This window comes from Myiozetetes cayanensis, unplaced genomic scaffold (assembly GCF_022539395.1).
Source record: "Myiozetetes cayanensis isolate MyiCay16 unplaced genomic scaffold, myiCay2020 scf4, whole genome shotgun sequence".
NCBI lineage: Eukaryota > Metazoa > Chordata > Aves > Passeriformes > Tyrannidae > Myiozetetes > Myiozetetes cayanensis.
The window spans coordinates 47,396,840-47,412,566 of NW_026087631.1; the positions used below are offsets into that span (position 1 = coordinate 47,396,840).

The 15,727-nt window shown below is 40.1% G+C and overlaps 1 protein-coding gene across 6 annotated transcripts in view; it reads left to right on the forward strand.

Annotated features, from left to right (window-relative positions):
- Positions 1–732: 732 nt before the first annotated feature.
- Positions 733–15,727, forward strand: part of KIF2A (kinesin family member 2A) — a 54,671-nt gene continuing 39,676 nt past the window's right edge. For 2 of the 6 annotated variants that reach the window (XM_050330064.1, XM_050330068.1), the window contains exon 1: positions 733–941. In XM_050330064.1, the coding sequence (XP_050186021.1) occupies positions 878–941 (64 nt within the window). In that variant the 5' untranslated portion in view covers positions 733–877. Of the gene's footprint in view, positions 942–11,674; positions 11,768–15,727 lie in introns of those variants that run through there. The other 4 variants (XM_050330067.1, XM_050330065.1, XM_050330063.1 and 1 more) reach the window with 4 other exon arrangements.

Below are 15,727 nucleotides of genomic sequence, written 5' to 3' on the forward strand. Positions count from 1 at the left end.
CAAGGTTTGGGGCATCATCCACAACCTCCCTGGGCAAGCTGTTCTATTGTCTCATGACTCTCACAAAGAATTTCTTTCTATTATTTAACCTGTATCTCCCCTCTTTCAATCTGCACCCATTACTCCTTGTCCTATCACTACAGTTGCCGATGAAGCGTCCCTCTCCAGCTTCCCCGTAGGCTCCCTAGAAGGATGGATGGTGGTGATGGGGTGACCTTCATAGAATCACAAAACATTCTGAGCTGAAATGGTTCCACAAGGATCACCAAGTCCAACATCTAGCCCAGAACAGGACACCCCCAAGAGTCATGCCTTTCTTGGACCCAAGCACTGCTGGCAGGTTGGGGAGAAGAAACACTGCTCCTAAGCCTTCCGCCCAGCGGCGCATGAGCAGACAGCAGGTATAGAGAACTATTACAATAACACTTCGGAGCAGCTCGGACACCATCTGGTGCTAAACGGGCGGGCGCGGCTGTGGGTGTGCGTGTGTCCTTAAGCCGCAGGGTCAGGTCCCGAAGGTGGAGCCTGGCACAGCGGCCTGCCGGGCAGGGAGGGCGGGAGCGGCGCTTCCCGGGGCCGGGTGGCGGTGGGGGTCGGTGCGCGGTGGGTGAGGGGTGCGGAAGGAGGCGGCTCAGCTCCCACACCCCCTCCCGCGGGCCGGACCCGCTGTGACGCGGCGCCGGCCGCGCAGGCGCAGCAGCGGCCGCAGCGCCTGTTGTATCCGGCCGGCGCCTTTTCTTTCCTCCCGCCTCCTCCTCCCGCCCGCCCAGAGCCACAGCCGCCCCTGCTCTGCGCGGCCTCTCCTCCCTCCCTTCCCTCCCCTCCGTGTGCCCGGCCGGCAGCGCCTCTGATCTCCCCTCGTGCGCCTCATGAAGCGATGGCAGCGGCCAACTTCGGCAAGATCCAGATAGGGATCTACGTGGAGATCAAGCGCAGCGATGGTGAGCAGGACCGGGGCGGGGGTGGCGGCGGCCGCGGACCCTCGATCTCTGTCCCCCATCCCCCATTCTTTCCGGGCTGGGCCGCGCTCGGGGGCGCGCGGGGCGGGCGCGGCCGCGCGCCTGGAGCCCATTGTGCGCGGGGCCGGGCGGGGCCGCGCCCAGCGCGCGCTGCGGTTGTGAGGGAAGGGCGGGCGGGGCTGGGGGACGCGCGGGGAGCCGGGGTGGGTGTGGGGGGCCGTTCGGGGCGGGGGTGGGTGGGAGGAGAGCCGGGGAGCTTTTGGCAGGGAGGTGGGAGGGCCTTTGGGGAGGTGATGGAGGGAAGGAGGAAGGGAGGTAAGTAGGTAAGGCCTTGAGTGTGAAGAGGTAACTTCTTGTCTGCTCCCGATGCTCTGAAAAATGTCACAAAGGTAATGCACTGGCAGGAATGCCTTTGGACACTTCCGTCGCTTGGCAGAAAGCACGGTGTTATTATTTCAGATGTTCTTTGTGATTAAAATGTAAGAAGAGTGCTTGTTATTTATGCCCGTGAGTTGTAATTTCTCCTTTGGGGATCCAGTGTTTCCCATCTTGCCCAGCATCTCCTGACAGGAGGATGTGTAGTGCTGTCTGGAAAGACACGTGAATCAAGGAGTCGTGCATGGCAGGTTTAGGGTGCACAGTCCTCATATTTGTCTCTGGGGACATTCAAAACCCACCTTCACACATTCCTGTGCCACCTGCTCTCACTGGCCCTGCCTTGGCAGCAGGGTTGGACTAGATCATCTCCACAGGTCCCTTCCAACCCTAACAATTTTGTGATTCTGTCTGGTAGGAGAACTGAAATGGGAAGATGGCTGACTGAGTCAATGGCAGGTCACTCATGACTTCAGCTCTTGGATATGAGTGGGGATATGTCATCTGTTCTCAGCCTCTGTGAGGTCTGTGAAGCCTGCTAAACTGGGGTGGGGTTCAGCTGGGATTTTCTGGAAGGTCTTTTTTTTTTTTTTTTTTTTCCTCTGGGATCCAGGAGCTTGCTAAAGGATAAGCAGATGTTTCTAAGGGAAGAAGGATCTGAACGTCAAAGGCCCTGAAGTTAGCATGATTTTGTCATGAGGCAGCAAAAAAAGCAACCAACAAGCTTTATGCAGCTTGTCTTTCTTGTGTCCCATGCTACAGTTCAACCCTACAATAAAATAATGGTTGGTGTTGGCTGGACACTGTATTATACTCAATCCCTCAATTTCTGCCTCATGGCTTGTCTGTCATGTGAAGAATCTGATCAGTCTGGCAGTTGTTTGCATAACTCCTGAGGATCCCAGTCTGTGTTTTCAGAAAGCCTCACAGTAGCAACTCATAAAACTGTTTTTGTGAGGTCTGTGTGAACTTCTCAGAAATGTTACTGTTTCCTTCGTATGCCTTTGGAAAATAAGGCATGAAAATGCTTTGCATCTTGTTTTTTCCCCTCTACAGGGGGCATACTTTTTAATGTCAGAAGTGAGTTTGGTAACTCTCAAGTGAGTTTGGTAAGTCTCAAGTGTAATACTACTTATTTTCATGACTGTTGGTGGTTTACATATTTTGCCGCATCACTTACACATATGATGCAGCACATTAAGTGTATTTCACATCAGTAATATATGCTAGGGGGATACCTTCACGGCAGTTATTCAAACTATAGGGTTTTGAGCATTTGTTTTAAGTTGGTCCTTGTGTGACCAAGACTGCAGTGTCATACCAGGTGATGGGTTCTGGTTACTGGGAGGTATCCTTGTTTTTTGCTGGGGCTGGAGGAGATGCCCCATTCTGGCTCAGGCTACTGCAGCTAGGTGTCATTAAACTACAGGAGAAACTCTTCCCGTTAAACTACAGGAGAAACTGTCCTAGGTATGTGGAAGGGAGCATTTTAAGAAAGATATGGAAGGACAGGCAGCACTGGATTGCATTACCTTTCAGAAGGTAGTTTTCTGATTTCAGCTGTGGTTGCATAGGCAGTCGAAATTGATCTTGCTGCTGCTAAAAAGGGGAGAGTCTTGCTGTTTGTGCCTCTGTCAGCTGCGTTGTTCCTGCAGACTCTCTCCTATCCAATGTGGCTAATGATTTTTTTTCTTCTGATGATTTAATACATTAATTGATGATTTGATTCACTAAACACAGTGGAAAACTTTTGGATGTGCTAGTTTTCTGCACAATTAGTATGTCCTAATAGCTCACAGAGAGATTTATGACCACAGCAATATTAGTATATAAAAAAGGCATAACCAGGACGACATGGAAGTCTTCACGTATGATCTTCTGATTCAGTTACAGTGAGCCCTCTGGGTCTCTATCCAGAACTGTATCCTAGGTAGAATCAGGGCTGTCTGTCATACCAGCTATCCTTGGCTGAGAAAGCATGATTAAAACGGTTTAAGAAACTTTTGGAAAGAGGGATGTGTTTTTATGGGCTTTTGTTTTACATGTTGTCTTGTCTATAGGAAATCTTTTTTTAAAACTAAATATTACTTTGAGAGGTAGGTATACTATTCTTAAAATTTTCTTTATTTACCTGTTTATTTGCTGAATCCAGAGAAGAATAAAGTTTTACTCTCTTAGTGGGGTCAATGAAAAAGTATGCATTTTTTTCTATCTACCAGTTATGTTAAACACTTTTCTGAATACAGAGTTTTATTGATTCCAGATAACTATTTTTCTTTAAGTAAAAAAGAAAGCTTAAAAATCCACACTTTTGGTGAAACATGAGTGTTACAAGTAAGACCAGAACATTCTGGAAAGAAGAGTCATTCTGTTATTTTGACAAGTTCTAATTAGCCTTAAGTGTTTCATGAGAGATTTATTATAGGACTGAATAGAAAATATTGTTGTACAAAAGAAAGGCATTGTTAGAAGTCATGGCCAAAACCATGAAAAACAGTGTTTGGATAAAACCCAGCATTTTCAAGGACTGACGCTGCAGAGCTGCTTACTGTGTATCTGTGTTTTTTCTCAGTGGGTAAACATTGATATAAAGGTTACCTAGAGATGCTGATAATATTTCCACTTATAATTGGAATAACTATTTATGTTCATGTATTGTAAGAGTGTACTGAGTGATCAGCTAGTTTGTTTTTTTTTAATAACTTCTAATATTGAAATTTCAGTAGGTTGCTTGAAATATACCTTAGTAGTCTGTCTTGAAAATGGGAAAGAACATCTTCAGCTTAGCAAATTGCTAAGAATGGACTGCATTTCCACATTTGAAAAATGTACCTTATCGCATGGAAGCTTAGGGAGGTGGGAGGGAAGCTAGAAGGCACCCACCAGACCCACTGTAGTGATCCTGTCCAGAAGATTCTCCTTGTTGAAGTCTACATATGGGCATTTGTTGACAAATTCCCTTTACTCAAATAATAATAACCTGCTGGTTTCTGTGTGAACTTATACCTGTATCTACATGTCTTGTTCTTTATCCCATTAATGATTAATGATACAAAGACCTATATAACTACTTGGAGAAAGAATCTTTCACATTTTTTTCTCATAAATTCAGTCTTTTGCTGAAATAAGAGAAATCCCTTCTGCCCTGCAGCCCTTCAGCAGGCTGATTAATGTTTTTTCTTTACTTTTTCAATCTCACTTTGTTCTGTCCATTTCCTCCTCAGGTTGTTCCTGTTCTATTTGTCTTTGCATATCTGAAATACTACTTAGAAAGACAGGAAATTAATTATTTATATATTTGTTCATGTTAAAAGTGGGATGTGAGGAGAGAGGGGCAAATACAGTTCTGGCCTCACTGTGTCAGAAATAATGTACAGGCATGAGAAGAAGGGACATTCTTGTAATTGAAAGAGTGACTGAAGATTCGATTGAACTTTAAGGATAAAGGGAAAATACTATATTTTCAAGGATTAACCATCAAATGGTGTAACAAAGAAAGATCATGATTTTGTAGCCATGTTTTTCATAATACAAGAACAGGAGAGCTGTCTGTTTGAAAAGGAAATCTTAAAATTGTTAAAGGAGAAGAGATGAGGTATAGTTATCCCGTGGACCTTGTTACCAGTGGAGATTGAATCTAGAAGCCTAACAGAATTTTAAGAAGGATGGTAGGAATATCCAGTTTTGCACTAAAAGCTAAAAAAATATACACCAGCAACTGTAAACAATAGTTTCTGTTCTTCCTGAGTCTGTAGTTTAAATAACTTCTAACTGATGTGAGATAGGAGAAATCTTGCTGTGGCTGTGTTATTTTTAATTACCTGCTTAAGAATTTTCTTCATTTGTCTCTGAAACAGCTGGAACTGGTCACAGTCAAGGATAATCCATCCAGTCCAAAAACCTGCTGACAGCTCCTTTATCCTTTATCTTGCCAAAACATCATAGTAGCTGTTTTCACCTTTGAGCATAAATGAGACTACATTTTTGCAACAGTCAGAGCTGTAATTTTTTTCTTTAAAATCCCTCTTCTGTGAAACTTGTGTTTCTCAGAGTTGAGAGGTCCACAACATCCTTTCTCTTCTGGATAATCCTGTATATTGTGATCTTCGTGTACAACTCCCTGTAGCAAGAACAATTTTATAGCAGGATAGAAGGTTTAATGATGCTATAAAAATTCTGTTCAGATTTGGGTAGCCACCCTATTTTACAAGCTCATGAGGAGAGATTTAAATGGTAATGTACTTTTACTCTTTCCTTTGGTGACACACATCTGTTTGTTCCCTGTGATTAAGACTTTTCTGTTACCACATTTAAATCATTTGACTCAATTACCTAATCCCTGTGTAAGCTATACAGACACAATGTGTCTTTGTGCTTCCGTAGTAGCCAGAACACACCCAGGATTTCGAGTCTTCTGTTGCTGGTCCAGCTGATGGGTCCAGCATTTAGGCTTACTTATCTGGTGTAGATTCTGATTGTTACATCCAGAGTTTCTGGAGAGTGTTCCCTCAGAAGAATTGACCAGGAGGATGTGTTAAATTTTCTGTGTCCTATTTGGAATCACTTTTTAAGCATTCAGCTTTCATTAAGCAGTAAGTGACTTTTCACTGTAACTCACAGATTCTCAGATATTTGTGTAGGCCTTCTGTATTTTGTATAAATAGCTTTTTTGAATGACAGGAGTTGAGTCCTAATCTTCAGAGAATCTTCTCATTTTTGTTTCATAAGTGTGTTTTATACAGCACTACATACAGAGCTGTATGTGGCAACTGGGATCACACAGCTTGCATTGCATGTTTTTCCCCTCACTAATCATGTTGGGGGGGAATCTATCCTTTGTTTCCATTTAAAAGGTAAAATAATTGTATTTTTCACTCATTCTCTATGATGGCCTTTTGCCCAGGGCACAGTGTTGCTTCTCTTTTCTTCTTATGGCTTTGCCATGCTACTCTGGCACCAAGCACAACTTTTTAGCTTGTCAAGGTGGGACAAGATGGGGAAGAAGTCATGCATGACTGAAAAGTAATGGCATTGCAAAAATATCTTTATCTGTTTGCTCTAGGAGATAAACTAAGCTTTTGAGTTTTTTTCATACACCTACTTGCTGTGGAACAATGTAGAGAAATGAGTGTGAAGTATTTACCGGGTGAGCTTGTTTCCGGGAGCACAAAATCTGTAGCATGTTTACTGTCTTGACTTGCGCAGTGTGCCACTGTGACTTTTTATTGTGCTTGAGGATTAAGTAATAGAATGGAGTAAATTCACTTCATTGCTCTGTTCTTGTTTCAGTTCTTCCTTTGTAAACATTTGCTGCTTATATCATAAAGTGTTGTTAGTTTTTTTAAACTTTTTTTCCTGTCTTATGTTTTGTTGGGTTGTGTGGTCTTCCTCACCATACTGGTTTTCCAGTCAAGAAGAGAATACTGAGGTTGACCCGTGGTGAGCACTAAAATGTGATGTTTGCTATAATTGTTCACATTATGTGTATTCCATACAGGAAGAGAATCCAATTACTTTTGATACATTAAAGGTTTATGTTAACTTCAGAATTAAGTTTCTAATGTAATACAAGAATTAAGATATGGAAGTTAACAGTGAGGACTACTAAGAAGTCTTGACTTTGTCCAGTTGTGAAAATGTGTAGGAAATATAATGTACGGTCAGGTAGAGTGGTGTTTGTAAATTCAAACTGAAGAGTTTTTAAGAAGACATTGGCTTTTAATAGTCATTTCTCATTATATCTCTGTAGCATAGATAAAATTATTTGGAAGCGTATATGCTTTCAGTGTGTATTTCAAGATGGAGGGTAGAATGTTCTTATGTAGCTATAAAGCATTCTTTGTTATATCTGTTCATGTATTTCAAAACCATGAAAAAGCTTTCAGATACATGACCGATTCTTTTTCCTTGTTTGAAAGTTTGTGTATGTTTTCCAGTTTTATGACTTGCATCTTTTGAGAAGTCTTTTTATGTTTTTAAAGGGAAGAGTGAACAGTACCTTCCGATACACTTTTTAAAAATGTGCATGCAGTTTTATATTTCAGACCTCCAGTTTTTATTGTGAACAAGTATTCAGTGTTTTATTTAAAGTGTTCTCAAAAGTTGACTGAAGATAGGCATTAAACCAGATGTTCCTGGCTATGTTGTTTGCAGCAATTTTCCTGGGTTTGGACAGATATTTTTGTACTTATGTAAGACTATTAGACACTCATCATAATTAAGTTAGCTACATTTATTTTTGACTATAAAGATGTGTAACTTTAGGCTGCTTTTTTGTGCCCGCTGCCATGCAGTTATTTTTTTTAGATGTGTTGTAGGGAAGTGAGGGAGGAAGAGCAGGGAAGTAAAACTATGGTTTAGGTACATGGTTTAGATATAGATTGTCTAAAACTGCTGTTAGCTATATCCTCAGACCCTTCATATTGTGTATGTACCCTCAAATCTTCATACTGTATATGTACAGGCACATGTGCTGTTCCTTCTTTTTCTGCTCTCCTTCCTTTCCTTAAGATGTTCACTGTTTTATACTGTTGTTTGAGTACTATTTTTTTATTTTCACTCAAAAAATTAAACAGTCTTTAGTTTCTATAGTGTTCCCAATATAGAGATAGGCAGGTGATTTTCATGAGTTTCCTACATCTTTGACCTCTGTAAAGAGATCCTTTGAATCCTGCAGTAAGTGTTTATCCATAAGATGGTGCTGACTGTCCAATAGCCTGGAAATGTGCTTTGTTCATATCCCCAGAAGATAACGTGATAAACAGGTCAGTTGTGGCTTAGAACATCCATAAACCATTGATTTACTAGAAGTCAGTGAATTCATTTGCCATGTTAAATGGAGCCCCCTTTGGAGGTAGAACAGGGGGCTTGATATTTGTCTCTTGTGCCATTCTTCACCATTCTTGTTAATTGCTCCTGGGAAATGGTGCAGCCACAGGTAGTAGTTCCCAGGGAGAGTGTTACAAAGATGACATTGCCATTTCCCTGTTAAAAAGTGTTCCATGGAGTTAATATTGCTATATTTGTATTTGGTCATTGCTAAATATAAATAAATACAAAAATAAACTTAGATTTTACATCTCTTAGACAAAAGGCAATAAAACTATGTGAAATTACATGAGGTTTGTCTTTCCTGGAAAAGAGAATGAATTTATTAAGCTATGTTTATGGGGTTTTTTTTAATGTGTGTAGTGCACTGAATCATTTACATGAGCAGTACATACCTAGAAGACTTTTGCTAACTCTACTATTACTGTCTAAATTCAGTTGTTTCATGTTGCTAGGAACCAAAGTTAATTTTAGAATTGTTAGTTGAAAGGAGTAGGTAGAAGTTCTTGAAGACAACTCTGTATTATGTGTCTAACCACAACTGTTAATGACCTTTTTCAAAAATGTGAGTTAGCAGTTAGATTTAGTAATTAAGCCACTTGATCAGTTTTTTTTTGGTTTTGTTTTTTTTTTTAAATTGGGTCTTGTTTGACAGCATTGAGTCTAATACTGTATTTTGACTCTTGAAAGATGAATGAGGGACTTCATTGCTTAAAGATTTGAATGTGGTAGTAGAGTTTTTTATTTTGCTTTAGTCATATAAATATGCTTTCAGAGTAACTTACTGTTTTTATCTAGGAGCAGTTCTTGCTGCATCAGGCATAAGCACCATTTGGGTTCCCCAGGCTTATAAAGGGGACTGACTGTCTGTTGCATTGCCTGCTGCTGGTGTAACAGTGACACCCTGCAATGCTAGTTGATCAATCCCAGTCAGTAAAAAAGTGACTTGCAAGTAACTTGCAGATAACAAAAAAGTCTTTTACTTTGTTTTTATTTTTATGAGTGTGGTAATTAATGCTTTTCAGGTAGGGGAATGTTATTTGCTTTCAGGTTCTGAGTAATCCGTTTGAAGCTTTGCCAAGTGCAAGTTTGGTGTTCTCCTAACTCCCATTGGACACTCACAGCTCTGTAATTCCAGATATCAGAAGTGTGAGTATTGTCAGTCACTTCTGTTAATTACAGGATTGTTGTGAGAGTTGCCTTCAATGGGCGAACACATTGAATGTGTGAGTGGAGGGAGATGAAGGGTGGTCTTTGTTTAAAATTTAATCTTTAGAAACAAGGTATGTAGCATACTTGTGCCCTTGCAGAGTTTGGCTCTGGAAACTTTGTTGCACAGGGCTGCACATTTCGCAGTCACTGAAAAGTATTACTTTTCCCTGATGGCTCAACTACATATAGAGTTTGAGGAGTATTTCCGACTGATCTATAAAAGTGTTTGCTAGAGATGCGGGCACTGCGTAGTGATATGCTGACGAGGACCTCTGGCTCCAGGAAGATGGCACTAGAAATAAATTCAGTTTGAAAAGCACATGCACACTGAAATTTCCAAATATTCAAAATTTCTGATCTCATTTTTGGTTGTGTTTTCTTGTACTTATGTATTTTTATGATTTGAACTTCACAGTCCATTTTGACATTTTAGTATGATAGGAATTCAGGTGATGATGAGCAAGGTGAATACTAATCACAGCCAGGTGATTTTTAAGTTACAATTAGCTTTCATCAAACCCATAAGAATCAAAACATTTCTTAAAGTTTTCTTGTTTAAACTTTTAGAATTTTGTTAAGCTAAAACGCAAACTTTAAACTTGCATGAGAATAAAGTTGTCTCAGTTTTAACCAGGAGCAACAGTTGGCAGCTCTGTAATGAATTGAGTTATGGCAAATGTTCTTTCTAAATGTAGTATTTTAAAGACGGGGGGAAAAAAGCCTCAACAAATAACAAACTATTATATGACATGTGGGTTGTGAAAGGCAAATGGTAAAAGTGTGAAATATCCCTGTGGCCAGCTTAGGTCAGCTCTCCTGGCCATGCTGCCTCCCAGCTTCTTGTGCACCTGCTCACTAGCAGAATACGGAAAACCAAAAAGTCCTTGATTAAGTGTAAGCACAGACTAGCAACAACCAAAACATCAGTGTGTTATGAACATTATTCTCTCACTAAATCCAAAACACATCAGCGTACTGGCTACTTGGAGGCAAAATAACCATCCCAGCCAATACCATACAAGGACATACTTGGACCGAATCTAAATTTTGCTCCTAGACATCATAAATGTATTGAAATTTATACTGAACACAGGGGGCCTGGATCTGCAAAAACATTTAATAAAGTATTCTGGAGAGTAACTTTGAGAAGCAGTTTTAAAGATTTAGAGAAGCTACCTGCATAAGTGTCCTAAAGGACTCCAAGAAACTGCAAAAAAAAATCAAATTATATTCAGTTTTACAAAACTTTAAAAAAATATATATATACAAGACATTGAAGTATTCCTGCAATTAATTTACAAGTTGTGAACTGATGGGACAGTAGGAATGTCATTACCAGGAACTGAATGAAAACCTTACTTTTACCAGTAAAAGAAAAATGTGATAGAGGACAGAAAATATGGTCATGTTATACATGAATGTCTTGTTCCCGTCTGAATAAAGTTTGCATCTCTCATTGTTTAATCTTTCTGGAGGGGATTCATATAGGCTATGGAAGGCACCAGCAGGCTCTGGAAAACCTTGGAGGAATTTTGAAAACGGGTAGATTTTTGTTGTTTTCGTTTGGGCTTTTTTTTTTTTTTTTTACACTTTGGGAAGGATATTACTATGTGAATATATGACAAAATTAAGATTACTTTTTGAAAAGTGAATGAAAACCTTTGTTTTTAATTTCATTTTCTCCTTATAAGTCTTCCGAAGTTGAAGAATGTTGTGGTTTCTAATCTTTGTGAAGTATTTTTGCCTATTTGGAGGTTCCTCCATCTCCTTACCCCTTATAGTACTTACAAGTAAGCTCACCACTATTATAGGAAGTATCCTAATGGTTCGTCTAGCCCAACAGCTGTTGGAGAGACTATTTAGGGAAGGCAGGTTAGCCTTGCCAGTGTCCAGTCATTGTCTTCCTACACTATTCAAAATTGTATCTAGGATATTAGAAGTACAACTCTGACTAGTCCTATTAAATAACCATTTATAGACCCATTGTCTGTGAATTTATTGAATACCTTTGTTACCACACTTACACTGTGTCTTGCAGAAGCAAGATTGAGAGGTTCTTCACTGCTTACTGCACAGAAAAGTACATTATCACTTTTATCTGTGCTTTAAGAGACTTCTCCCAGCTTTAGTGTTGCAGGATGCGGTGAATAGCTGTTTCCACTCATTTTGTCCTTTATGGTTGATAAGTGCAACCAATTCCACCCCCAATTTTTCCCTCAAAAGTGAGCAGTTACTTACCTTAATATTGTAATTCTCTTTGTCTTCCTGACTCACATCTGAATGAACCACATGACCTGCCTCCTACCAGAAGCCTGAACTTCGAGTGGTTCTCAAGAAGAGACCTAAACTGTACCATTTGTCCATCACTACTTGAACAATCCTTCTGTGTTTTAGTAAGCTTCATACTTTCATATTCTTGTGCGTGTCCCTGGGCATGCAGCACGTGCTTCTATTCATGCTCCTAAAAACATTGTAGTGGGAGGCTGCAATGCACTTTTCTCATTTTTGTGTAGGTCAAGGCAAATTAAACAGTCTTGGTGCTCTAGGCATGCCACTTGGAACCACAGGTTTGCACCTGTAACAGGGATTTCAGTTCACATGAAAATGGGCTTTGGACATGTATTTTCTGATCATCTCTCACTTCCTTGTGCTATGCTTTAGTTCACTGTGAAAGTAGCCATGGAGCACACCAAATTCTTTTTGTATGAAATGAACCTGGAGGGTACACTCAAGATATGTACATGATGTCCTCTGACAAAAGGTGTTCAGACTGTGGTGCTAGACCCTCCCAGTCCCCTCCAAAACACATGATATGAGTGTCTGATCCCCAGCACCACCTCCTTTGCTCTGCTCCTGTTGCAGCACTGTACTGCTCACTGCCATAGGCACAGCCTGGGCTGAGCACTGAAGTGCTGCACATTCAGACAATGTGGCATGAATGATGCTGTCCCAGGGCACTTGTGGGCAACCCCATACCATATCAGTTGTCTTAGGGTTTCTGTTCATAGTGTGGTCTGAAAAAAAGGCACAGAAGTGATCTCCAGGACATTCTGTTGCAACTTCATACTGCCTGCTGCTTGAGAGTGAGGAGTTTGTTCATGGGTTATGCCATGGCTCAGTGAGAGTGTGACACAATATACCTTGACAGCAAGTGCTAGATCCCTGTAGGAGTTTCTTCCCCTCCCCATCACAAAGAGAAAGACCATTGTGGTATCCCAACAACAAAGCCAACATTAAGTGAATAAAAAGATTTTGTGTCATGTCCGTTTTGTTTCATGTCCATCGCATTAACATCTGTTACAGAAGTGATTACAGCTCATCCTGCTTGATTTTCCTCTAAAGCAAATGGAAAAATTACAAATCTAATCAAATCATTCTAGGAACATACAGTGCCTTGACAAAAAGAAGTACCAAATAGTGGAGGACAAATGCTGAAGTGCTTCTAGTCCCTGTGTCCCAAACTAGTATGCTAGAAATGGAGCAGGTAAACATGATGTTGAATTCTGAAGCTGACTGTGGGGTGACCTGACCGAAGCTTGTCCCTGCCAGGGCCAGTATGGGTGGGGTTTTATGCAGCATTGTATCTCTGCATTTCAATAAACTGTTTAGTAGAGTATGAAAAATTACTCAGGTGAAGCTTAATACAGAAAAGGTAACATGTTTAAGACAGGGGATGATAACATACCTAGTAATTTTTAACTAACAGCATACTTTCTGGGATCAGTTTTGGGACTGTCTAGCTGTTTTTTCCATCTGTTAAAGTTATTACTTGCTGAGAAGTTAACACTGTTTCTGGGAAGCTTCATTACTATGTTAGAGTGTGAGTATCACCTCTGTGGAGATGTATGTCTTGAAGGAAGATTAGGAAGTATGCAATGAAAGAGCTGGGGTAAAAAGTGGCACAAAGTGAATGTGTTTTTGTTGTAGATTAAGACATTATAGGCATCATAAACTGTAAATGGCAGGCGTAAAACCTTGATATTCTAGCTAATCACAAAGTAAGTGTGAACTACAGGGTGCAGTGCCAAGAGGAAAAGTGAGTGCCATTTCAGATTTGCTGTTATTTGTCAGTGAGTGCTCCTGTGGAAAGCAATCTGGAATTTCTCTGGGATATTACATCTCCTCCTTGGCAGTTTCGGAAAAACAGATACTCCTAAAAGACTGAAACAGGTGGAGTTACTTCTTGTATAGGTGCATTTTTACAAGCCATAAAGAAAAGCACAGAGTACTAAATGACCGCGAACACATGCAATCTGTAAAAATGTTTATATATATTGACAACCAGATGCTAGTGCAGCTTTTTGGGTGAATAGCAGAGGTATCACTTAATAACATTAAAGTGAAATGTATGCAGTTAATTGAAAATTTTCTAGGGGGCTTATCATAGTATGTGTTAGATATGACCAGACAGGTGCTTCCTTCCAAATACCTTTTTCTATGGGTGAGTTACTAAGTAAGTAGAGAACTTAAAAATAATAGGATGACTGGCATGTTACAGCTGAGATGACTTGCTGGTAGATACTACATATCAGTGCATCTGTTGGCCAGATGCACGTGGTTCAACACTTCATTATGAATTCAGATGCTTTAGAACCATGTCTCCTCTCTCTGATACTGACAACTCCAGAGGCAATATGTAGCTGTAACTTCTGAATGCTGTGGTGGTGAGATGCTATTGAAAACCTTTTGGGAAGCCAGTGGGATGTGTGCCATTTATTTAACTGGCAGTTGAAGCTTCTGAAAGCAAAGAAAAAGAAAAAGTTTTAAGAGGAGCTCATTAATGTAAAATAATGCCCTTTGAAATGTGCTTAAAAGAGTTTTAGGTCCTCACCCCTTAAAGACACTGGACCTACCTTGAAGGGAAGTAAAACCCTAAGTGTTCCATGGACTGGGAAATCCACAGGAAACTTGTTTTGAATATAAAGGGAAATTTTAGAGATCAGCTTGCAAAATTAAACATTAGCAGAAAAACCCAACAAATCGAAACATGAAAAGATTGAAGATTTGACAATTATTAGAAAAGCAAAAACCATGGCAGCAACATGGGGATGCAGTTCTTGGCAGCTTCAGAGAAGGTGCTTCAGTATGGACATCTAACAAGTTCAGCTAGGCTGAGCATGGTGAATTTTAATTTAGTGGTTCAGAGTGGAGGGGCTTAAATGCAAGGGGAGTGAAAAAGTTGCTTGTGTCCTTTTGCTGTATGGGGGATATTAAATGTACTGTATTTTGAATCTAAATATAATACACAGCTAGTTCAGTCTTTGTGTTGCTTATTTCTCCCTTCCTCGTTCCTTAATGGACTGTCAGTAAGGTCTGTGAACTTCTAAAGCAGTGGTGGTTGATTGGCACTTGTACGTAAATTATACACATATCTCAGCTTGGGATATTTCTGAGTTTGGTAGCTTTCTATGCAGAGGTAAGAGTAGATTAAGTTGGATTTTAATTCAAAGTTGAAATATATAGCCAGAAATGGGAAACTTGATTTGGTTAATACTGCTTTATGTTATGTTCTCAAAATCCCTGTCTGTTACTTTGTAGAGGTTTACAGAGATGATAAAATGTGTTTCTAATGTGTGTCATATGAAGGTCTTGTGTATTCCTGTGATAATTTAGATAATACAGGAAAACAATTGGTAGCAGCTAAGGATCATTCTGAAAAATTAGTAGTAAAATATGCATTTAATTAGAAGTATATTTTTTTTACTATGTAAGAACTCACTTTAGAAATATTGTAGGTATTGTGCATGTCTAATGGTCCATTTGACAATGTGATAACACTGCAACTGTGGTGACAGAGAAGACAGTAAGGCAGGCTGAAAAACCCAAAATAAATCCCCGTGGTTAAATAAAACAAAACTGGTGTAACTGTGGTGAATACAAAGAAAATAAAAGGCTACTTGTTTGTGGATAAATGAAACTTTGAAATAAAATAAAATCAAATACATTTAGTGATGTGGAGAAAGTAACGTCAGTCAGCAGTAACTGACGGTTTTTCCTTGGGGGATTAGCAGCAGGACTGTCTGTGCAGTGCAGGGAAGACTACAACAAGTGCTGAGTGTCTGAATAGGGGCATCCCCACAGTTGACACAGCTGGAGACACCAAGCCTGGATTTCTCTTTCTCTTTGGGATTTTTACCTTGAAGTTTGCTATAGGCATTATTTGGTGAGTAGAGGATTTTTTTTCACCTCTCTGAGCTCTGTGAGAGCAGGAAAGTTACAAGAATTGCAGTCTGTAGCACAGAAGACAATTTTCTGGACCATAGTAATTCTGGTAAGTGCTGCTTCTGGATTTGCAACCTCATGTTTCTCTTTTTTTTTTTATGTAACTTGGGGTTTATATTGCTTTTTTCACA